Source organism: Amphiura filiformis, chromosome 19 (assembly GCF_039555335.1).
Source record: "Amphiura filiformis chromosome 19, Afil_fr2py, whole genome shotgun sequence".
In the NCBI taxonomy this organism is placed as follows: domain Eukaryota; kingdom Metazoa; phylum Echinodermata; class Ophiuroidea; order Amphilepidida; family Amphiuridae; genus Amphiura; species Amphiura filiformis.
In genome coordinates, this window is record NC_092646.1 from 31,401,974 (window position 1) to 31,427,282 (window position 25,309).

General features: G+C 38.3%; 3 protein-coding genes across 3 annotated transcripts in view; all 3 read right to left on the reverse strand.

Annotated features, from left to right (window-relative positions):
* On the reverse strand, positions 1-3,780 carry LOC140141188 (uncharacterized). The gene is made up of 2 exons (XM_072162985.1): positions 3,545-3,780; positions 1-888 (listed from the first exon to the last, which is right to left on the reverse strand). Exons 1-2 carry the CDS (start codon positions 3,707-3,709, stop codon positions 475-477), a joined length of 579 nt encoding a protein of 192 aa, XP_072019086.1. The 5' UTR covers positions 3,710-3,780; the 3' UTR covers positions 1-474.
* LOC140141182 (uncharacterized) overlaps positions 1-25,309 on the reverse strand; it is a 574,562-nt gene that overhangs the window by 164,136 nt on the left and 385,117 nt on the right. The gene's annotated exons all lie outside the window — the stretch shown is intronic.
* Positions 3,733-24,826, reverse strand: LOC140141187 (uncharacterized). Its single transcript, XM_072162984.1, has 3 exons — positions 24,773-24,826; positions 5,053-5,445; positions 3,733-4,197 (listed from the first exon to the last, which is right to left on the reverse strand). Exons 1-3 carry the CDS (start codon positions 24,808-24,810, stop codon positions 3,783-3,785), a joined length of 846 nt encoding a protein of 281 aa, XP_072019085.1. The 5' UTR covers positions 24,811-24,826; the 3' UTR covers positions 3,733-3,782.

Genomic DNA, 25,309 nt, shown 5'->3' on the forward strand with positions numbered 1-25,309 from the left:
ATAACCCTGAAAACATAATAATGAAGTTGATCGGCCATGGCGTTTGAGCTGCAGAGTGGATTAATGAATTTGCTTCCGCCCGGACAAACAAAGATACAAAGAAAGAAACAAACAGGCAAGGGAACAAACAACCATCTGGATGATAACATAAGCCCCACATATATGTGGGGCCAAAAATGAGTATACCAAATTTTAACCAAATGAAACCCTACTTCTTACTAGGTATTACCTAGGGCTTAAAATTGATCAGAACCGTTGTTGCTATGCGACTCCGTTTGGTTCAAATAACGAGTATGCGTATCACATTGATGCACACACGCTGAACTGTTATATCGTGTCATATATCACATGCACTGTTTGTCATGTAGACAGACAATGACCTGGGTCGATGCGTACAAAGCAGGGGATGCGACTTGTCTTTTCCTCAGAATCGGTACAGGTAATTTGTCCAGAGTACCGCTAGCCTGATCAAACTCACTCTTGACAGTTGTCATCCATAACTCTCTGTACGATATCATCCACCTGAGCGCTTCTTGGATCGTTAACATAATTATCTAAAACGTTTTGAGCAAGCAGAGTTTTGAGTAAATTATACACATTAACACGCAGACTCTCCAACATATGACCGTGTCCTTGATTTTGCGCTTGATTTCGTTCTTGATTGAGTTGTTGTTTGAGTGACTGAAGTGCTTGAGTTAGGTTGTTGGCCTTCTTCTCCGAGTCTTCCCACTTCTTTTGCATGTCACTAGCTTCATTCTGAGCCATGGTCAGTTTTTCTTTGTGTTGTTGTTTCTGTGCATCGATGGCTTCCTGTTGAGCTGCAGCAAGTTTCCTAGTGTTCTCTTTCTGCTTTTCTTCATAATTGTTTTTGATTTCTTTTACCATCACCTGGTGGGAAATATTTAAAAAACAAATAATTATGGTGCTAGTTTTGCAGAAAAAATGTTCACTCACAATTGCCTTAAGCTGAATTTATACTCGATCGCTGAGTGATTGCGATGCACTGCTTTTGGAAAGCGATGGACAATATAGGCGAACTTGTGATGCATCGCTTGTTGCTTTTGCATTTATACTAATCACAGCAATAGTACAGAGGACAATTAAAATATTCTAAATGCCACAAAATACATTTTTAAAACATCCATTGCAAGATTTGCTGTCAATAATTATTGCTTTGAATTAATTCATCACCGAAATTTAATACTTGAGAAAGGTAAATTAATTAGGGAAATAATAGATCCAGTTGGTTGGAAATGATTGGCTTGCAAAAGTGACATCTTTTTTGCCTCAGTGATTGGTATCCAGTGATCGGCTTGACGATCTGAAAACAGAAGTAAATACTGAGCCTGCATGAGAATCGCTTTTCTGCAAAAGCGATTGAGTATAAATTCAGCTTTAGACTCTCGGTAGGTCATAATAGGATCACTAGAGATCCACAACATGCTCATTTATCAGGGCACAGTTATTTAACCCCCATACATTGGAACACATTTGCACATTCATTGAATGACTTTTGACAATTTGGGTACAAAAAATCATACTCTGCAACTTGAGGTCAAATTTGTACTATGATTGTTTAATTGAGGTTATTGAACTACGCCATTGGGATGAGGCTATTGTGGTCCATAAGTGGATGGTTTATATAGTAATCTGGGATTAGATGCATTGATTACCATCAGTGGCGTGCCGTGGCCGCCCCAACCCGGGGGCTGAAGAAGAAACAATTTTGCCGCCTTCCTTAACAGCCCGAAAAGGTTGACCCAATTTTTTTCTCGGTCGTTTGAAAAAGTGAAGAGCAAAAAAAAAAAAAAAAAAAAAAAAAAAAAGGATTTTAAGAGCTAGCGCCTAAAAGCAACCATTTTTAAAATTTTTTATGCTTTTTCAATTTTTAGCGCCTTTTTTCATTGCTAATTCGTTTTGGCGCCCCATTTGTTTTTTGCCGCCGTGTTTTTGCCGCCTTCTTCTTCCGCCGCCCTTCATTTTGGCCGCCCTACTTTCACCCGGGGCTAAGCGCCTAAAAGCCCCATAAAATACGCGCATGACCATGATATAGGTATGCTAGGTGAATTCAAATTTGCCATCAAACTGCATCATTTTACATATCAAATTAAAGCCATTGAGTAAAGAAAGCCAAAACTGAAAACATTTTTGTCGTAGCACTTTCCGTAACAAAGTTACATCTTGTCAAAGATTGACTTTCATCAAAAAGATTCTGCTAGCAAAATTCCCCAAAACGGCTTTCAGTGGTGTTTCTAGATCTTAGTCTCATGGCGATAGCAGCTTTTTTTAATGGAACTGCTATCAAAATCCCTCTAAAATTCCATGTGCGACTTGATTATCACCATAAAAAAATCATATATTTGGGTCAAGTGAAGTATAGAAAACATATTTATGTAGGTTTCCTTCACCGGCCTATTCTCGAAAAAAATTCAAATTTCCATGTAAATATGCATTGTGTTTGGGCCCCGGTCTCGGTGAATTTCGCTGACTAGCAAATGTGTTAACTAAGGTTTGCCTGGGATACCTACATGATATTGATCATTAGGATTTGAAAATGGATAGGGATGTATATGAGATATTTATGATTAATATAATATATTTTAAGTAAGGCCAAGCTGACTTACTCATTAGAGCTAATTTTGATCATTGCATGGAGTATATAGTGAGACAAAGATTTTACACACAAAATTGCTTCATGACCTTGTGAGGTAAAATTGAAGTACTACTAAATTGCAATATAATATATAGCTTTATTATTTAGAATATGGACCTCTATGCAGAAGGTATTTGTTTATGCAGAGACAATCAAAAGTAGAAAAAGAACAAAATATTCCAAATATTCAATAAATGGCAAAATGACATTATGACACAGCATCAACTTCCATTAGACTTATAAACATGTCCCTTCAAAACAGGGTGCATACTGGGCTGCTCCATTTAAAATCCATACTACCCCTGTGGAAGATTTAGCTAAAGTTTTCCACGGAGGGAGTATGAGTTTCAAATAGAATAGACAATTGGGTAACTTCCATTTGAAATGCTCACTCCAGTTGTGGAAGATATAGGTAAAGCCATAACACAGAGGGAGTATGGGTTTCAAAATGATTATCCCTGACCAATTACATTTGAAAAACATACCCCCCCTGTGGAAGATATTTCCAAAATCTTCCACAGGGGTAGTGTGGATTTCAACTGAATTAAATAGCCCAATAAACCACCCTTCATATGACTCAAATTAGGACCTAATTAGGTAGAAACCAGTTCAATACACTTCAATATGCTGCATTACACAATTCTAAAGTCTGTTCGATTTATATAAGGTGGAAAAAATATGACTCATAACACGGTGTATTGATATAGAATATGGCATGCACGCGGTTGGGTGCAATGCTTACGCTAGTTGTGCGTTGCGTAATGCATGACTGGCGCACGCTTATGTGAATTTACGCGAGCATGAGTTAGGACTTTATTGACGTGCGCAGTAACAAAAGCCGAATAATTTCCACCAAATAAAAGCAGAACAAACTTTAGTAACCACACCTACCTGTAACTCCTGTCTGCAATCTGCCAATTCCCTGCACCTGGTTGCCTCCAGCTGTGCCAGTTGACTAGTATGTTGTTGTTTCACCTCTGCCAACACCTTCGCAGATTTTGATTCTTTTTCTTTCACATCCATTAGCTCCTTCTCCATAACTTCTTCTTTCTTCATCAACTCCTGCTATTTCCCTTCAACCTGTGCTAAATCTTCCTCAGACTTCATGGCTTTTTCGACAAGTTCCTCTTTATTCTCCTGCTGACAATCTTCTAACTTTTTTGGTCAAATGGTTCACGGAGAGTCCTTGGACCTGTTTGGCTTGCTCCTCTTTCATTCTCTCCAATTCTTGCTTGTAGAACTTTCTTTCCCTGATCAATGATTCAAATATCTTTTGAAAAAAGTTAGAGTTGTTTGGTGGCGTTCTAGATTGTCCATCCCTTGAAGGCGATGCCTGAGATGGTGCAGGTACATCATGGAAGGCATTTCCGCTCATTCCGGATTCATGTTCGATGGAAATCTGTTCTTGTTTCACAGTGATGCCACCAGTATCTTTGATTTCTTGCTTGATTTTCATCTGATGACACACCTCGCAAAAGTTGTCTTCCACCACTTGCGTTCCATTCTCAATGTGCGACACATTCTTGTCATCCGGCAACTTGAATCTGCAAAAAATATGAAGCAGGTGAAAGAATGAAACATATGCTCAGATTTGTGTTGTTTGCATCCAGTTTTACTAACAATGTGTAAGAAAAACAATAAAATGGCTTCATTACACAAATATAACATGGAACATGTCACAGCCGAAATCATGTGATTGTCCAATCAGATTATGTGTCACAAGCTAGACCACTCCCACTGAGTAAGAATAAGAAATTTGTAATTTATTCATCACATACAATTATTTGCACATCTGGGGCCAAAAGGCACATCTCAGGGCCCATACATGTGCCACATATGAGCCCTAGTGCCCTTGTAGTTTTATAGCTAGCCTTGTTAACCCTTATTTTGTGTAACATATGCCTTTATGGAACCACACTCTCAGAAACCATAGTGTGATAGATTTGCGACAGCAGGCCATGAGCACATCATGTAGCACATAACAAAAGCACACCTAAGATGTAGCAAAAGTTGTGCTAAAATGGGATACCATTGCTTGTACCATGCTCTATACCCGGGCTCTATACACTTGTGGTATACAAGGAAGACCAAATCCGAATCTCAGAAGCAGGCCCGTATGCAGCAGGGGGTTTGCGACGCCCCCCCCCCTCAAATTTGGAAAAGTATACAAAAAGTCCCAACATTTCATAATTTGCGAGTAGCGTGCAAAAAAATAAAATTTTTACGCTTTTTTAAACAAAAAGTCCACTTTTCACAAAATTGCCCCCTTGGAAAAAAAGTCCACTTTTTCAAAGTCAACACCCCAAATGAAATCTTGCGTACGGACCTGCTCAGAAGTACACACTGATGTGGATTTAGGTGGAGTTGGCAACCAGAAAACAACAGAAAAAATACCAAACCTTGGCATCTTATCGGATTCATCTTCCGACTCCAAAGCTTCTGCTTGCTCTTCATCCACCTGTACTCTCTTGTGCACTCTCTTCCTCCTGATGGAGACAGACTTCAGGGTCAATTTAGGAGGTGACTGCGATGGGGACTGGGGTTTTCCCAATGGTGTCACAGGGGATAGAGTAGGCATATCCAGTCTGGGATCCAGTGTTAGCGGTTGAAGCATTATCTGCAATTTTTTCAATGGTATTACAGGCGATGGAATAGGCATATTAGGAGTCGATGGTGCAGGTGCATTCCGTGGACGTTTAGCCGGTGTTATCGGTCGAGGCATTGTTCTCTTCAGTTGACCTTGACTGTTATCATGATGTTGATGCATCGGTCTTTTCAGTGGAGCTTGACTACTATCGTAGTAAAAATAAAATGTAAATACATATTAAGTTACTTTCAGTGGAGAAAAAAAAAAAAAAAAGCCTTATTTGTTAGAATAATAATTATCAAGCGCGAATCGCGTGGTTTTATTTAAAACAAATTCATATTGACCATCAAAACGAATAAAAACAGTCGGATCTCAACACGCGATATTCAAAATTCCCGCACCGAAATTGTTTAAGTGCAATGACGTAATGGTTATTTGTGCTCAATTGTCGTCAGCCTTCATTGTATAATTACTGTGACGTCATTGCACTCAACAATTTCAGCGCCCGGGAATTTTGAATATCGCGTGTTGAGAGACTGACGTTTTTATTCTCATATATGAGTTTGTTTGAAGTAAAACCACATGATTTGTGCGTAATAATTATTTTTCTATTATAAGGCATAATGTTGTGATGGCTTTAAAAAAGTATTAGGGGGAACTTATCAGTTGTGAACCCTAAATTTATTTATACCTGTCTGTTTGTAGTGAACAAGACCTCACCTCATAGATGCATTTAATACCAAGTCTTTGCCATTATATACTTTCATACTTTAGACCAATAATTTAGCAGTTATGAAGTTTCCATATGCAGGGTTAAGTCCAACCTTAATTGATTTAGGAATTCCCCTGCATGTCAAAAAAAAAAAAAAAGAAGAGTTTTGGTGATATTTATTATTATTTTGGAACAAAAAGTGCCACCTTTTGCTATCCACTAATAAACATGAAGATAAATTTCTCTAGTGTTTATTGCAATGTGAAGGAAATTTTTTAGCATGTTCCAGTGAAATGTTCTAAAATAATTACTTATCAAATAATTTGCTCAAAAAACTTAAAAAATGTCCCATTTCCCATTGAAAATTGAACACATCCAACTTTCTAAGTAAAAAGTGCCACTTTTCCCAAAACTCAAAGGATTTATAATTTATGTTCTTTGAAAGTAGATATATCCAGTCACGGATCCAGGATTTTTGAAAAGGAGAGGCACAAAAGGAGAATCATCAGTGCGGTAGCGCCGCACCTCGCGCTTGGGCAATGCAGGGGCGTGTCTGGGGGGATATGCCCCCTCAGGGCCGTTCCTAGGGATTTTGCCGCCCTAGGCAAAGCCTTCCCTGCCGCCTACCAAAGCATACCCAAAAAGTGTTAAGAGGGCCCGGTAAGGGGTTACCCCTTTACTGCCCTCGACCGCTTTTCTAAGTGGCGTAGATTTCTTTTTTGATATTGGGGGATGGGGTTGGAAAAAATATCTTGTAGTGAATTCAGCACCTTTTGGCGACATATTAAGTTTATGGTACAAATGCGCGCAAAGCGCATGAAAAATGTTGCCATTTTAAACTAAACGGTTGAAATTTATGCATATGGAATAAATTTGCATTTTTCTCAAATATTATAGCGCATTTGTGACAAGTAAGATATGTACTGCACTGGAAATTTTATTTCAGCACAGACAAAAGTTGTGGAGTTACAGTCAAAAATGAGGGAAAACCAATATTTGATTAATAAATCAATAACTATTTGCCTTGAGTGCTGAATTTTCAGTGCAGTAGTTGTAGTCCTTGCCCCTATATACATATCTTACTTGTCACCAATATGCTATAATTTTTGAGAAAAATGCAAAAATAGGCACAAAATTGACCAGGGGTGTAGTACCCCCCTTAATTTGTCAGAAACCCACATACAGTCGTCAACATGGGGGATAATTGTATGGACCACCCCATCCTCCCAGGATCTCGCCAATGATTTTACTTCTTTTCTGTATTTTTCTCCCACATTTTGTTCTTCTTCAGCACTTCGTGTTTTCTGCTTCTTTTCTCCTCTCTTCTATTCTTCCTTCTATTTTGATTTATTCCTTCTGTTTTTTCACCGCCCATTTTCATCTTCCTTTTTTCCACCCATTTCTTCTTTCTTTTTCTCCGCCCCATTTATTCTTTCTTTATCTCTGCCCGTGTCTTCTTTCCTTTTCTATGCCCCATTTCTTTTCTTTTTCTCACGTCCCCTTTTCCGCCCTGTATTTTGTTCTTTTTATCCGCCCTCATTTTTTCTCCCGTTTTTTCTTTTTTCGCCCTTTTTTGCGCCCCTCTGCGTTTACTGCCCTAGGCGACCGCTGCCCTAGGCGACCGCCTTACTTGGCCTAATGGTCGGAACGGCCCTGTGCCCCCTGAGTAGTGAGAAACTTTTGCAAAATGAATCCATTTGCTGGACCATTTTGGCACTATATTAATGTGTACAATTTTTATTTGATACTAAAGCCGAAAATTTGTGAAATGATGGCCCAGTTGAAGTCATTTGTGGACAACTTTTCACTATTATTGCATAAAATATTGCTTTAAAGGCTGCTCCAAATATCTGGAAAACACATTAATTTGGGAGCTGTGCAAAGTTTGGTGGTATAAGCCGTGTTCAGACGGGCTTAGGGGTAAGTTTGTGTTAAGCTAACACGAAGCTACCTCTGAGGTAGCTTCGTGTTAACACCCGTCTGAACAAGTATCATGTTAACTACCTCGAAGCTTAACACGGAAGATTTACCACAGAGAAATCTCTGTGGTAGCGCGCTAACACGAAGCGATCGTTCCGTGTGATCGCCCGTATGAACAAGATTCCGGGGTAAGCTTGACCTTTATGGATACAACACTTACAATTTCGCAGTATTTTAAATTTCTTTAGCAATATATTCTCTGTTTCTCACCGAGAATGAACATGATGAAAGAAGCACCGCAAAAACAAAAAACAACAACAACAACAAAAAAACAAACTAAAAAAAACCCCAAAAACATTGAACTTGTCAAAAGAAGAAACGGAAGAGCTGATAAGTGTCTTGAAAGACAAAGACATTGAGTGGAGAAGAAAATAACAGCTAACAAGAATTGGGCTATTCCAGAAAATAAGTGCACACCCCCTATAGAGGAGTGAATTTAAAATGAGAGAAAAACTCAGATTTCCAAGCTTATCTCTCTACAAAAGTCTGGATTTCCGGTCACAAATAATCAAAGAAAAACCCGGATATCCATATTCTTCATTAGAAAGTGAAAAATAAGCCGGAAATTTTATCCACTTTCATGCTGAAGTTGCAGAATTTCAACTACATATTGCACAGATGGGTATAGAGGAGTGGCATTAAATACGAGGAAAAATTCCAGATTTTTTAGTGACAAGTGGGTAAAAGCCCGGATTTCCAAGGGGTATAGAGGAGTGACATCAAATATGTTGAAAAATCCGGATTTTTTTAGTGCAAGTGTGAAAAAGTCCGGATTTCAAGGGTATAGAGGAGTGATATGAAATATGTTGAAAAAGTCCGGATTTTTAGTGACAAGTGTCAAAAGTCTGGATTTCCAAGGGGTATAGAGGAGTGACATCAAATATGTTGAAAAAGTCCGGATATTTTAGTGACAAGTGTCAAAAAGTCCAGATTTCCAAGGGGAATAAGAGGAGTGGCGTTAGATACGATGAAAATATCCTGATTTTTAGCGACAAGTAGGACATGTTCAGATTTCCATGCAAGTGGTATATTTAATAGAAAAAATATTTTGGGGTGATAGACATTCTAATTGTTATACAAGGCGGTTCTCGAACCACGAGTCTCGCCTGCTTTCGCGATCGCCTGCTTTTACGATTACTTTTGGTAGAAGTAAATGAACCTGCAACAACCCATGGCGATTTGCCTGTTCAATTTGAGCTTGATTGGACCAATATTGGAATTTGACCTTTGATCCCTAAATATTGGTGGGTCTCGGCTGGGCACAATTACCTGGCTGATGGTGACTGCACCCACCAAGTCTCATGCCCATCCGACAATTTTTACTAATTTGACCTCAGATGACCCCTACTGACCCCAAAATGACCTTCCAAAAATTGGGCTCTAAATGTTGACTGTACATGTCATGCCCATACAACAGTTTTAGTCATTTGACTTCAAATGACCTCTGAGTGACCTCAGATGACCTTGCAATGACTGTCCAAAAATTTGGCTCTAAATGATGACTGTACCCACCAAGTTTCATATTTTTAGAAATTTGACCACAGATGACCCATGGGTGACCTCAGATGTCCCTGAAATGACCTTCCAAAAATTTGACATTAAATGTTGCCTGTAACCACCAGGTGTCATGCCCATGGATGACCTGCGATGATCCCAAAATGACCTTCCAAAAAATTGGCTCTAAATGTTGACTGTACCCACCAAGTTTCATGCCCATACAACAGTTTTTAGTAATTTAACCTCAGATGACCCCTGGGTGACCCCAAAATGCCCTTCCAAAAATTTGACTCTTAATGTTGACAGTGACCACTTAGTGTCATGCCCATACAACAGTTTTTAGTAATGTGACCTCATATGACCCCTGAGTGACCTTGGATGACCCCGAAATGACTTTCCAAAAAACATGACTCTAAATGTTGACTGTACCCACCAAGTTTCATGCCCATATAACAGTTTCAAGTCATTTGACCTCAGATGACCCCTGGGTGACCTTGGATGACCCAAAAATGACCTTCCAAAAATTTGGCTCTAAATGTTGACTGTACCCAAGTTTCATGCCCATATGACAGTTTTAGTAATTTGACCTCAGATGACCCCTGGGTGACCCCAGAAATGCCCTTCCAAAAATTTGACCCTTAATGTTGACTGTAACCACTAAGTGTCATGCCCATACGACAGTTTTTAGTAATTTGACCTCAGATGACCCCTGGGTGACCTTGGATGACCCCTAAATTACCTTCCGAAACTTTGACTCTAAATGTTGACTGTACCCACCAAGTTTCATGCCCATACGACAGTTTTTAGTAATTTGACCTCAGATGACCCTTGGGTGACCTCGGATGAACCCGAAATAACCTTCCGAAAATTTTACTCCAAATGTTGACTGTACCCACCAAGTTTCATGCCCATATGACAGTTTTAGTAATTTGACCTCAGATGACCCCTGGGTGACCTCGGATGACCCCGAAATAATCTTCCGAACATTTTACTCTAAATGTTGACTGTACCCACCAAGTTTCATGCCCATACGACATTTTTTAGTAATTTGACCTCAGATGACCCCTGGGTGACCTCGGATGACCCCGAAATAATCTTCCGAACATTTGACTCTAAATGTTGACTGTACCCACCAAGTTTCATGCCCATACGACAGTTTTTAGTAGTTTGACCTCAGATGACCCCTGGGTGACCTCGGATGACCCCGAAATAATCTGCCGAACATTTGACTCTAAATGTTGATTGTACCCACCAAGTTTCATGCCCATACGACAGTTTTTAGTAATTTGACCTCAGATGACCCCTGGGTGACCTCGGATGACCCCGAAATAATCTTCCGAACATTTGACTCTAAATGTTGATTGTACCCACCAAGTTTCATGCCCATATGACAGTTTTTAGTAATTTGACCTCAGATGACCCCTGGGTGACCTCAGATGACCCCGAAATAATCTTCCGAACATTTGACTCGATGTAGCACCCCAAAAGAGACATTTTTGACATAAAAACCCATTTTAGACATTTTTTGAAAAAATGCTTCCTTCACCCTAAAAAGGTGGTTTTAAATGTTCGGTTTCCTATCCTTTTGTACATGAGACATTCTTCAAAGTCTTTTTTTGGCCTAATAACTTGGCCTACATGACCGAAATTGATATATATAATGCGCAATATAAAAACAATATTTCATTAAATTTTTGACACCCCCCTCAACTTCGAGTGTGGGAGGGGGCACTAGTGTGCATGAAGACTACATTGTATGACAGACCATTTTTGACATAAAAAACCTGTTTCAGACATTTTTTTGAAAAAATGCTTCCTTCACCCTAAAAAGGTGGTTTTAAATTTTCAGTTTCCTATACTTTTGTACACGAGAGACATTCTTCGAAGTCTTTTTTTGGCCTAATAACTTGGCCTACATGACCGAAATTGATATATGTCATGCGCAATATAAAAACAATATTTCATTAAATTTTTGACCCCCCCCCCCCAACTTTGAGTGTGTGGGAGGGGCCACATGGAGGGGGGGGGGTACTAGTGTGCATCCTCTTGTCATACTACCCCCTACCACATTATGTTGACCGTACCCACCAAGTTTCGTGCCCATATGACAGTTTTTAGTCATTTGACCTCAGATGACCCCTGGATGACCTTGGGTGACCTTGACGCACTAACCAATACAAACTTGTTCTGTCTGGGGTGAAGATGCACCCACCCACCAAGTTTGAAGAACGTGCGACCCCTAGTCTCCGAGAAAATAGGTTTTGCATTTTATGCATAAATTATGCAAATTAGGTACTTAATTACCATATTTTGCGCTGAAAATCAAATCGGGTTGAGATCCTCTGCATGGTCATACTACCCCCTACCACGTTTCATCATCATAGGGCTTAGGGATCTTACGAATCCCCCAGATACAGCTCCACAAGGCGGATTTCGTCAGATTTCCAACCATATTTGTAGAATCGTTCCGCATAAATTATGCAAATTAACAACTAAATGCGCACACTTTTCGCCGAAAAACTAATCAGGTGATCAGCAGATGTGTATCATAGCTGCCACCAGGTTTCGTTACCATCGCCCGACGGATCTTGAGATAGTCTGTCCACAAACTCCGCTATCAATTTGCGCTGATTTTCGCATAAATTATGCAAATTAGCTATGTTAATTTGCATATTTTTCACCGAAAACATACGATTACGGAGCAAACTTGGATACCCTTCCTCCCACCAAGTAGCGTCGCCGTAAGTCTTACGGTTCCCCAGATACAGCTCCGGACGGACACACATACATCCACACACACACACACACCCCCCCACACCCCCCACCCCACACACGCACGGACAGACAGAAATAGTGATTACTAAGTCCCATCCTGAACAAAGTTCAGGCGAGACAAAAAGCAACAATGGGGGGGGGGCTTGAATACAGTTTGTATTACTTTAGCTACCATAGACATACATCCGGGGGGTGCTGGATTGACTATACTTGAAGAATGTTTTTCCAACTCCACCCCCCCCCGCCCCCAATGTCAAAAAGAAATCGAAACGCCACTGTTAGCTACAGCCTAGGCCTACATGGTTGATTTTTTACTGGTTTAAAAGTTTAGGACTTTAAGACCTATAATTTATCTTTATTTTTACATTAAATACCATTTTTTATTTTAACATGATTGTGAATTTAATAAATGTACGTGTTGTTTTTTATTAAAGTTATGGGCTACTACTACTAAAATACTATTGAAAGCTTTTTGAAATTCATAAACTGCATGCTTTTTTGAATCACACCTCTGATCTGATACTACATTTACATGGTTTTTGGCTGTATCTGATCTGGTGTTTTAGCTGTTTAATGTTTTGCAAATGGGAGCAGTTGTTTTGCAATGTTTTAACCTTGAGCCAACCACTATTTGACCTCTGAAGCTCTTTGATACTTGTAGTGGGGAAATTTGATTTTTTAAGGTTGGGTCCTACTATAGTAATGCAAAGTATAATGTACATAACATAAATAATGTACTTTCTATGATATATAGGGGCCTATTTTAATGAAATGAACACTGTCCATGACATGCTTTGAGCATTTTGCATTAATATTTTTTATTTATTTACTCTAGTCCTAATAATGTTATATGAATTTGTTTGGAATAATTTCCATGAGGAATTTTTTTTTTTGCAAACAGGGGTTTTATAGAAGTTTCAGAGGGAAGTTCTCATTGCTTGAACATCGGCAAGTTTATTTTGCATGACAGAAAGTGCATACAACTGCATAATTTAATACAAAATGGGATTTGGCTTTGCAGACTAAAAAGGATGAGGGAGTTATTCATCCCTATACTTCAAAATACACTCATCTACTCTAGGTTCCAGAGTAAAAAATAAGTACAGCTTGTCTGTACGCAGTGCGATAATACTCACGGCAAGTTTATTTTGCATAACAAAAATGTGCATAAAACTGCATAATCATGCATACCAAAATGCCAAAGATTCTCAGGCTAAAAGAGTAAAAATTATGAGAGCTCCCAAGATTGAGGAGTTGCATTACATTTTTATGCCTATACTTCCAAAATCATGATGGTAGACTTGTTTTCTTCGATAAGTGTTAGACTTGTTTCAAGTCTTTGGAAGCAAACCAGCCTCATTTCCAACGGCATAGTTCAATAGCATCATACAACAGTAAGTGCTTAAAATGCAAACTCAAAGTGTGGAGTATGAGTTTCTGTACCCAAGGACGCTCAGTGATCAAAGTGTTTAACTATACATTGTATGAATAAAAATACATCCAAAATGGTCTCAAGTGCATAGTTTGGTGACATGCATGCAACAAGCATAACTCACAATTTGACCTCAAATTTAAGGTATGAGTTTTTACCCCTGACACATTAAAAGGTCACATAAAGAATTTACAAACATTATGAATAGAAACATGTGTTCTATAGATGAGGATGGTTGAGATTCTGCAAGGTCTTGGCCAAACTTCTCCGGAGGTCTGGCATATAGGTGCCAATAATATGTAACAAAACATAATTGCCAAATTTAAAGATTCATGATCCCAAATGGTTTCCCAGCATTCAGTAGAATTTTAACTGTACTATACAATATTGAAATACGAACACCATGCATCATAAGCACAGCACCGAATTGTGTGTGGAGCATTGTGGGATATGGTTTAATGTTTGTTTATCTTATCCTCTATCTGTATAACATTAATGTTATACTCATAAAAATGTTGTCAAGTATATATGATTTCCAGATATTAGTGTTCTCTTTATTGTTTTAAATTAAAATGAGAGGTTGAAACCTTCAGCCTTGGCCTACCAAATTAGTTTTAAGCTGCTGCTCAATGCAAATTTGATGAAATTATGGATTTCAGTTTATTACTATAAAGTATAGGGGGGGGGGGGGGTCTGCAGGATTTTATGGGTACTCATGCTAGATTCGGGGTTCCTGGTGGCAATCATCCTCCTTTTTTCAAGCACTATTGCATACGCTAAATACAAGGCCAGATATGGGTAGGCCTATTTAGACCTACACCTATTTTCAATTTTAAAAAAGCCCCTCCTCCATTTTTTGGAAGTGTTTCTGCCCTGTTTTATAAGCCTTTTAAAGCATTTTTATTTAAATGGTGGTCCATGAAAGTGCTTCCTCTTTACTTCTTCGGCTTGCAAAATTACCCCCCCCCCATTTTGGCTTGCTAACCCCCCCCCCCCAATTTAAACTCTCCTGGGGCTTGAGCGCTCATAATTATGCATTAGAAAACTTCTACAATTTCATGACTAATTAATCTTTTAAGGTATTAAAATACCTTAATTAATTTGACTAACTCCAAAACCATACATGTACATAGACTCCACTATCAGACATTTCCTCATTTTTGGCGCCCTCTACGGAGGCGCCAAAATATAGGCATGACTTTGTGATTCTTTGTGAAAAGCATCTAATTTCACTCTTGCTAGATTGACTTCGCAATTGTTTTGCTAAAATTATGCCCAGCTCAGAAATAAAACCACAATTTGCTTGGATTTTATTTTATTATTGTTTTCTGATATGCACAGGATAAAATGGTGAGCGTATATTCTTTGTTTAAAATACAAAATTAGGATTTATAAAAACACCAAATAAATCCTGACCTTTGTATGGGTTCAACCAGTTTACCGTGTGCCTTAGAAACCCGATAGACGGTGACATTTGACCATACACTAGGATCCACAACATGCTCATCTATCATGGGAACAGTTCTTAAGCCCTAATACATTTGTAGGCCTACTTTCATCCTTTGAAAATTTGGGTACACAAACTCATACTCTGCAACTTGAGGTAAATTTTGCACTATGATTATGTAATTGAGGTTATTGGACTATGCCATTGGGATGAGACTATTGTGGTCCATAGTGATAAAATCAATTAACGAGGACTCTACTGATGGCTTTTGTTTGCTAATTACCATAGAATCTATATAGCGGTTATTGCCAAAGTTGCAATATGGTGGCACAATTGGGCGGAAAACTGTATGCAAACAACACGGCATATTAATTATACATGTTCTACATTGTTGTATTTTAAAACACTGAAGACCAAAATTGACGTTATTGCCATGATTGGATCATGGAGGTAGTAAGCCTGCTACAACTCTGGCGGAAATTCGTTGCCACACCAGGGCCACACCAGCACGTTCTGGTGTTAAAAGCACGCAATCGAAGCTAAATATGGGATAGTTCCGTATTATTTTGTATAATAGTTGCAAATGCACATTCAGATTACACTTGCCCTTCCCCACCCCCCCACCCCCCATTTTCCAATGTTGGGAGACTGTAATGTAGAAATGATGACGATTTTGTCCAAATCAACATTGCAATAGGGGAGCGGGAAGGATGTTACCAATTAACGCTCAGGTGTGGCAACATTTTTCGCCAAGGTTGTAGCTATACTACCTCCATGATTGGATTAAGTAAATAACTAAATCCTGTTATCTACCCAGCAATGTTTGCTTATCATAATAATTGTAACAAACTGTAGACAGAAAAGGCAAACAGACAGAAATTTAGAGTTTTAAATTAGAGAGTTGACAGGAAGTTGTAAGAGTTAAATTGTTATGGATATGATTGGTGTAAGAACGAAAAAGTTGAATGTCAGATCAAAGTCATCCGAGGTGAATTAAGTAATGTCAATCACAAATTGTTACAGGTCATTTGAGGTGGACTAAGTTTATATTTGGATTGTCAGAACACCTTCCCCAATCAGACACATTTCCCTTGTTTGGCTTGACTTTGCAAAGAGCGTCTAATTTCGGTCTTGCTAGATTTACTTCATAACTGTTTTGCTTAAAAGTATGCCCAGCTTAGAAATAAAACCACAATTTGCTTGGATTTTATTTTATTATTGTTTTCTGATATGTTCGGGATAAAATGTTGTGCGATATTCTTTGTTTAAAATACAAAATTAATGGACTTCTTTCTATGCTAATATTACATTATTGTTTTAAAGAGAAAAAAAAGTATCCAAACAGTTGGGCCCCCATTCCTTTTTTAAAGGAATTTTTATTTTAAATAAATATGACATTCTGAAATGATTATATAAACACAGACATCCTTGGGACAATAGCAGGCCTGTTAAAACAATTATACCATGCCACCATAGACTCTGTTCAGAGTCTATGATGCCACCAATATCTGTGATGCCACAAGACTTCTAGTGACATGTAACATAATAACATCTTTCAGTGCACAGTTCTTTAAACCCAATATACTTGCGGTACACGCATAGAATGACCTTTGAGTCTGTTGGGTAAAAAATCCCATACTTTTTAACTGGAGGTCTTGAGCTATATTTATTGAATGGAGGTTATTGAACTTTGCCATAGGAGATGAGATCATTTTGGCTCAAAAGTAACTCCTAGGGATGAATAACTCCCCAAGTCCTCTGTCCTTTTTAGTCTGCAAATCCCATTATGCAGTTATGCAGTTTTATGCACTTTCTGTTATGCAAAATAAACTTGCCGATAATACTCATACATATGAGGGAGGCACTTATAAGGAAGAAGAAGAAGATCTGTGATGAGATACTATAATAATAATAATAAGATACTATTGAGCCAAAATGATCTCATCTCCTATGGCAAAGTTCAATAACCTCCATTCAATAAATATAGCTCGAAGTTGACATCCAGTTAGAGAGTATGGGATTTTTTACCCAAGAGACTTAAAAGGTCATTCTATGGGTATACAAATACTAGTATATTGGATTTAAAGAACTGTGTACTGGAAGATGTTATTATGTTATGTGACTTGTGGTATATACCCGGTATATATTTTATGTCCCAAGGATGTCTGTGTTTATATTTATCATTTCAGAATGTCATATAATATGTCTCAATTGAGGAAATGTCTGATACTGATAGTGGAAAAAGAAAGGCGTTGTGTTGCACACTTTGGAGTTAGTCAATTACCGGTCAATTGAGGTCAATTAGACATGAAATTGTAGAAGTTCAAGTTTAAAATGTTTTTGTATTGCCTGCCTGCCTGGTAATACTAGTCTGATATAATTGGTTTATGCAGTTTTGTTATGCAAAATAAACTTGCAGTCAAGCCTATAGTGAATTGTACATTCAGTCTATAGGCCTACCAGTCTATCATGAATCATGATATCATCAATAATGTATGTTCAGAAATGGGTGTTTGAAAATAATATTTTGTAGAGAGTCAAAGCATATGTAGAAGCTAGTGGAAATGGGTCGAAATGTGCCTTAAAATGGAAATGGGTCCAACTATTTACCAAACATGCCAAATGGAAATTGGTGCAAACATAGGTATTTGAGTACCTATGGTGCAAATGACCTGAAATAATTATTATAATAATTATGATGACGATGATAAAGTTTTGTCACCTTTTTTAGGCAGAGTAAAAATTGTTCTTTCTGGTAGGTAAGCCCCCTCAAAAGAAAACCTTCCAAAAGTGTTTCTTTTATATTAGGGAGGCTATAAAGCATCTCAACTTCCTAGACATGTTAAAAAAATGTTATAACTCTATGAAAAAATAAATAAATAAAATTGAAGCAACCTTAAAAAAGGAAGCGGTAGGGGACGAGAAACATGTTTTAGTTTTTATTCGGCTTTACACTGACTGATATAAAATTAACATTTTATTTTTATAGTTGAATATATATATATGAACTGACCACAAAGAAAAGGTCCATAGTCTTCCCGGTGTTCGGGAGGCGGAACTCCCACATTGGAGGTGACGTGTAGGGAGACTGGGGTAATTGTGGCCCGGGGTTGAATGTGGTTAATGTTTCCACCATATTTCACTTTGTACACATTTGTACCATGAACTTAATTTGTTGCCAAAAAGTGCTGCATTTACTAATTGAGAAGGTCCATGCCTAAAACCAGCGGGCTGAAAGTCGGGCCCGGCCTGTGAATGAAATCCATAAAAATATGCGGTTGGAAAGTAAATAAATAACCCTAAAAAGGGTGAAAATGGTGCATCAAATGGCTTCATTTGTGCTTTCATTTTGAAAAAATTCTGAGGTGGACACATCCCCCCTCACACACCCCCCTGCGTCGCGCAAGCGCGACGGGCACCGCTTTCGCGCCGCATAAAAATATTCCAAATTGTTTTGCCCCCTATCAAAATACCCTGCCGCCCCTGCTTTGGTGTATTGCAATACTCATTCTACAAATCATATACTTTTAAAACTTGCTTGATTTATTGTTGTTAAGGCCAAAAAAAAAAGGTTCGTCTCAAAGCTTGCGCGGGCGTTTGTAAAATCCCACGATTTGACAAAAAACAAATGCGGAATTTTTTTTTATTAAAAAAAAAATTTTTTGTTAGTTTTTTCCAGATAATATCGGCGCAAATCAGACTTTTTTCTCAAAAACCATGAAAAAAAGTCGGAATAAAAAAAAAAAAAAAAAAATCGCATTTCGCATTTGTTTTTAAATTTCTCGTGAGCTTTGAGACAAACCTTTTTTTTTTTGCCTAATGAGTTATGTATGTTTATCAAAAGTGTTGTTGTTTTAGCCCTCTTTACAACATAACTCAAGAACCACAGGACCTACAAAACAACATGTACAGGCTGAGTCAAAAAGAAGTAAACTCATGTTTGAGGGGCTGCAACTCGAGATCTGCAAATAATCTGCTAAAAATATAAATACCACTGGAAAGAGCAAATTCTATACGTCTAAAAAAAAAAAGAATTGTTGAAATTGCTCACAGCAAACTAAAGTTATACTCATTTGAATACAACCACCCATTTTTGTAGCTGCACACGGTTGATTGATTTTCATCCATTTCAATCTCGACGAATCAGCAAAGTGCTAACAGGATTTATTGTTGAAAAGACAACTTTTGCTTTTAATTAATATTCAACAAAGTCCATTACGGTACTATAGTTTGTAGGGATACCAATTCAAGTCTTTATGAACGATCCAGCAGAAGCTTGATTGGGGAATGTTGGGTAAAGGATTGAGCTGATCTTTGGTCTTGCTGTAACGCATGTCTAACTCTAGCAATGGTCACTTGTCACTTGTGATCTAGCAGTTTGTGGTCTGCCTGAAGCTTCCGGCTGTCTGTTCCTTAGTGTCCCATGCACATTGAGCTTGTTCACATTTTTATATACTGCTACCTTACATGAAACCCGGTTAGCTGTAGGAAATTGGAGACGAAAAAGACGCTGAACTTCAGTGGGACTCTTACTTCGTCGACAGAAACGTGCGCTCCCGTCATGGTAAATTGTGGTGCCATGTTGTCATTTGGCCCGTTGTATTATAATGTAGTGCAATGAGGTAAAATTCATATTGAAAAGAGCCCTTTAACATGTAGGAATTATTGATCGAAACCACACCTGCCACAGAACTTTATTTGCATTTGAATATCGCGCCTTACCAATCAATATAAGAGGTATGCCCCTGCTTGGGAAGTGAAACCGTGTGCAGCTACAAAAATGGGTGGTTGTATTGAAATGAGTATAACTCGAGTTTGCTGTCTGCAATTGCAACAATTCCTTTTTTATTTAGACGTGTAGAATTTGCTCTTTCCAGTGGTATTTTCATTTTTAGCAGATTCCTTGCATATCTTGAGTTACAGCCCCTCAAACATGAGTTTACTTCTTTTTGACTCAGCCTGTATATCTGTGATATTTTAATTCATCTACACACTCGCTATGAAATGATTAATGTAATTTTTGTCAAAGCTCTCAACCATTCACAAGATGCTGTGAACTACCAAATCGCAACAGTATAAAATAGTTGCTAACACATGTCCTCATCGTTTGGGCCTATATAAGCATCTCAAAAAAAGTAACTAACCCTCTTAAATAATGACCATTATTCAAAAACAAGCGATTGTATTAGAAATCTGTAAAATTTATTTCCGCACATTTTGACACCTCATTTGTAGCAATTGACTAGATATTGATGTCACAGCGTACATTTAAATCAATGTAACCCAAGATTTGAAAGTTGCAGTAAATTGTACATGTAGTAATTTTGTACTTAGTATAATGGAAGGAAATCTGTGTAATGATATCTGAGTGTTTTTGTATTGTATGTAAGTGCAACTTTCAAATCTGGACCTAACTACATTAAATTGACCGGTGTTTTATTGTTTTCTGGACTATCATATCAAATGAGGTGTCAAAATGTGCAGAAATAAATTCTGCTTCCAACGCATTTTACAGATTTGTAATACAATAGCCCTTTTTTGAATAATGGCCATTATTTAAGGGGGTTAGTTACTTTTTGAGATGTTTATGTCAACTGAATGCAAAATTCAGCTACAAAATCTAAAACCACAATGCTACTCTTAATACCTTACTATGTCAAAACTACAGAAATAATAGTGAGGAAAGTTACATCAAAAACAACAAAAACAAAACCAATAATTGATATACAATGAAATGTGGGAACAAATGTTTTTGATAGAAAACAAAACCATATGACAAAACAAGCATGTGAAGGACAACCCCTGAACATGTTGACTGAATGGGCATGTGGTGTCTTAATCCAAAGATCCTAAAAAATTTAGGATCTTTGCTAATAATCCCCTGTCTGGACAGAGAAGGTCACTAGCACCCTGACATAAAATGTTACATTCCATGATAATAAAATGTGCATATGCCAGGGCCAGAATTTCAAAACATTTGTCCCTTGTCATTTCATCAAAATATACATGAACACAAATCTACATTTTGTAAGAACTTCATATTAAGTTACAAAGAAAACTTTAAACAGGAAGTCCTGTTGGCCAGTTCTCCACAGAAGTACTGCCTTGACTTCCACCTGTTACTTTGATGACAGACAGAACAAAATTTACATGGATACATTTTAACCTAAGGAACTTAAGGGGCTTCATCTTTAAGTTGCATAAAAACTGAAAAAATAAGCATGGTCTAAGAATTTTTAATAAGCAATGACTTGTTGACTTTAATATTCTTTTGTCTCAAAATTGGGTTACTCCTTCATGTAATTATACACGAAATTAGGTTTAGGGTTACGGTTAGTTTAGGGTTAGGATTAGGGTTAGGATTAGCTTACACGAAATAATTACATGAAGGATTGACCCAAAATTGTGTCTGATTCCAAAACGAAAACAAAACTGCGAGCGTGGCCAATGGGCACAGTTTCACTTAACAAACATATATTTTAAACAGACATAACAAGAGTGGGTCTAATTTAAAAATCATGATTGCAATAAAGCAAAAATTCCCCAAATCAATATCAAATCAAGGCACAAAAATTAATCGTGTGCCGTTACATCAATTATGTGAATTCAACATCCATCATCAGTCAACATTAATAGGAAAATTTTCACGGGAAAATTTTCTGAACATGTGACCAATGCATATCAATGTGAGTGTAACCTCGAGCCTGATCCATGACCCCCGGCGGGGACCTCGCTATTCAAGTCTTATTATGAATTGGAATAGTATTTTTGGCCGCAGTTTTGATAGAAATTTTCAAATTTGTGCATTGCAATATTATTGAAAGTTATGCAATCTTAATTTCTTCACAATATAATCAAAACGTAATTTCAAAAATATTTACCTACGGAAAAAATATCTACGGAAACTCTTATTATAACATTATTAACTTCCAACAAGTAACTTATTTTGCATCGAAGGAGACATTCTTCCTATTCAAATACATTGGAAGACCACCCGCTGTGCTCGGGGTCACATTCCATAATGCTATATTATGTCTGCGCCCATGGGTGTCACATGTCCAGAAAATTTTCCTGTGAAAATGTTCCTATTAATCTTGACTGATCATCCAAAACATAAATACAAGCTGTATCAAAATGATTGGTACCCATCAGTTTTCATCGATAATGAATCAGTCTAACACATCAAAATCCAACATAAGATCCAAATAATGTGTAGATTAATTGTATAAAAAGTCTTACGACTTTACATTCTGGACATTTCAGAAGAATCAAATGTTGCATTTAGAAGAGGCAGGTTTCTTAATAGACATCAAAATTGATGGGTACCAATCATTTTGATACAGCCTGTATTAGCTTATTGGAAGGGTGTACACAGTAGAAAAGTCAACATTTAAATAAATTTTCCTGTGTTAAAAAAACCTTTTGAAAGTGGCGTGAGCATATGCACCAAAGTTTTCAATATGAATCATGCATAACTCGCAAATGCAACAGAATCAACTGAAATTTTGGAAATAAGCTTTTTTTTTGATATCTACTGAAAAATGTTATTAAAAATAGGATGCTAGGATCACGAAATACTCCTGGGGGGAGGGGGAAAGGGGGCATTTACCCCCCCCCCCCCGATATTTTTCTTGCCCCCAATTTGAGACAAACCCTAAATTTCCACTTTTTGCTGGCCGTTTTGCGCAAAATTTGTCGATTTTGCCCCCCCCCCCCCTGAACTTCACTTTGCCCCCACCCCCCAGACACTTTTGTTTTTGACCATGGGCCGGTCACTGGGGCCTTTAATCATGCAACCCAGGGATATGAAAGTGATTTAATAAATTATACTTCAACACTACCGGTACTTGTTTATTTCACTTACGGGAGCGCTTTCGAGAAACTTCCTCGTCACGTCATCACTCCATACACTCATCCCCCCCCCTGTTGATGCCTGTATGTGGGTTTTGACCAAATTGATCTCATATTTGGCCATTTTATTTTTAGCCCCCAAAGTGCCAAATTTTGTGCGCTTCTCACAAGTTTATTCCACTTTTAAATCATATTTTACCATTTTTGCTTCAATATGGTAAATTTTTTCGCGCGCATTTGTAGCATGAACATATTTTGTCACCAAAAAGTGTTAGATTTGCATTAGGGGAGAGCGGAGAGTGTTCGCCCTATTTTTTTCTGACCAGCCTAGCGATGTCAATTTTAAGGTTAGGGATGACCTGATTAGCCCATGTGAAACTTCAAAGCCCTATGTCTTAGCTGCCACAATCCCAGAACTAAAGGCCTTACAATAGCAACAGGATAGAGCAAACAAAAAAGTTTTGCAAAGTGGCGAACTTGCCCCATATTGGGGCAGGTTCGCCCATATGGTGGGGTAAGTTCACCCTAATCACAAAAAAGGTTTAAACATTGCATAACAATAACATATCCAATGCAAACATTTAGCAAGAGTATACGGCATTCATTCTCTAGGGGAGTCGCTAAATTTGTTGCAGGGGTTGGGTCAGGGTAAAATCCCGGGGTAAAATGTAGGGGTCCAAAGTGAACTTAAACTTATCATGTTTACAACTTCGGGGAGATTATGGATTAGGACATAAACGGTGGTATGAGTAATACTGATACCACTTTAAAAACATGCTTTTCAGTAGTTTTTCCTTGTTTAATGGTATAATTATCAATATTTTGCAAAATACGCTGATGGGGCAGGTCGATCCGCCCTCCAGTTTGTGGTAAGTCCGCCCGGGAAAGATAGGGCCTATAGGGTGAACATGCCCCATCCTCAAAAGGGCGAACGTGCCCCTTGTGCACATTTTTGTATTTTCTTCAGGGTATGCAAAATACAAATCGAATAAGGAGTTTATAACTGCATTAAATCTTTGACAATTTATCCCCTGTTCCCAATACAGATTTCCATTAAAACCATCTGTATTTATGTATCAATGATAAATACAACATTATGAATGCAAGAAAAAATTACGTTTTGGTGTAATTTTTTTTTTTTTTTGTAGTTTGATGAACACGTCTCTATTATGTCGCATAGCTAATATGAGAAGTTTATAATGACCTATGTGACTAATTTTGCCATTACCAAATTCCCCGATAGTCGTAGTGCTGAGAAACAAGGGGTAGGCGAACCTGCCCCTAGGGTGAACACTCCCCACTCTCCCCTACTTCAAGAACAATTTTCCAACCCCATCATCCCCCCCCCCGATGTCAACAAGAAATCTACGCCACTGGATTGAGGAAATCTTGAGCCTAAAAACCTTGCTCCTGAGGAAGAAATCACAATTTGCACCCCTGTTAAATAACTTGTAATCTAGTACAACTACAAGGAACTGATGCCCGGAACTGATGCCATACAAGTTTACGTGGTGAACTACTAGTACTTGTCATGTCGGTGGCGGTTCAGTGTTGTACTCCGCAAGTGACTCTGTGCCCTAGTACAAGGAACTTACACGAAGTCCTCATTCACAAACTGATACTAGCCTATCTGTCCATCTGCGAGCGGTCCGAATTTTGAGCCATAGGGGGGGGGGGGCCTACAAGTTTACGTGGTGAACTATCTGTGCCCCGCCCCCAGGCCCAAGGGCCGGAGGCCCCGTCCTCATTGACTGGGATGTTTTACTTACAGTTGTTGGCACTGTCACAGTGCAAACTAGCGGAGAATGATTTATCATCAGAAATATAAACTTTCATACCTGTGTGACTGTGTGTCCTTTGTGACTGTGTACATCATGAAAACCCTGATGAAAACAGCATCATGGCCATAGAGGGAAAGGATTCCGGTGTTCTATACTCCCATCATTGAGCGATGAGCGATTTGTATTTGACCAATGAAATAGCGCGCTGTTCCCCAATGTAACAAAAAGCAAGCTATCAGTGGCTCAGTTGATCTCACTCGCTATCGCGCTCAGCGATGTATGATGTTTAGTTCAGCTTTTGTAACCATATGGCTGGTTATAGGCTGCTTATCGTTTGCACGTTAGTAGCATTAAATACGAATGTGAATAAAAAGAACTTCGTCGAGAACCAGATTTTTTTGCATGGGCTGGGGAATTTCCCCGCCGATACACATTTCGTAGGCCTAAGTGGACTAAGTGGTAACAGTGTAAAAGGTTTATTCGCCTGGTATTTCGTGATCCTAGTAGCATCCTCGGAAGGGGGGGGGGGTCCCAAAAATACGGGGGGTTATAATTTTTAACACCCCAAAATAGGGGGGGGGGGGTTATAGAATT

Bases quoted from the DNA above. Each gene is read 5' to 3' on its own strand.
- LOC140141188 (XM_072162985.1), bottom strand. From the start codon at position 3,709: ATGAAGAAAGAAGAAGTTATGGAGAAGGAGCTAATGGATGTGAAAGAA. The intron at 889-3,544 runs GTAGGTGTGGTT...ATTTCCCACCAG, and splicing joins ATTGCAGACAGGAGTTACAG to GTGATGGTAAAAGAAATCAA.
- LOC140141187 (XM_072162984.1), bottom strand. From the start codon at position 24,810: ATGATGTACACAGTCACAAAGGACACACAGTCACACAG. The intron at 5,446-24,772 runs GTATGAAAGTTT...TTACTACGATAG, and splicing joins AAGGACACACAGTCACACAG to TAGTCAAGCTCCACTGAAAA. The intron at 4,198-5,052 runs GTTTGGTATTTT...TATTTTTTGCAG, and splicing joins GAATCCGATAAGATGCCAAG to ATTCAAGTTGCCGGATGACA.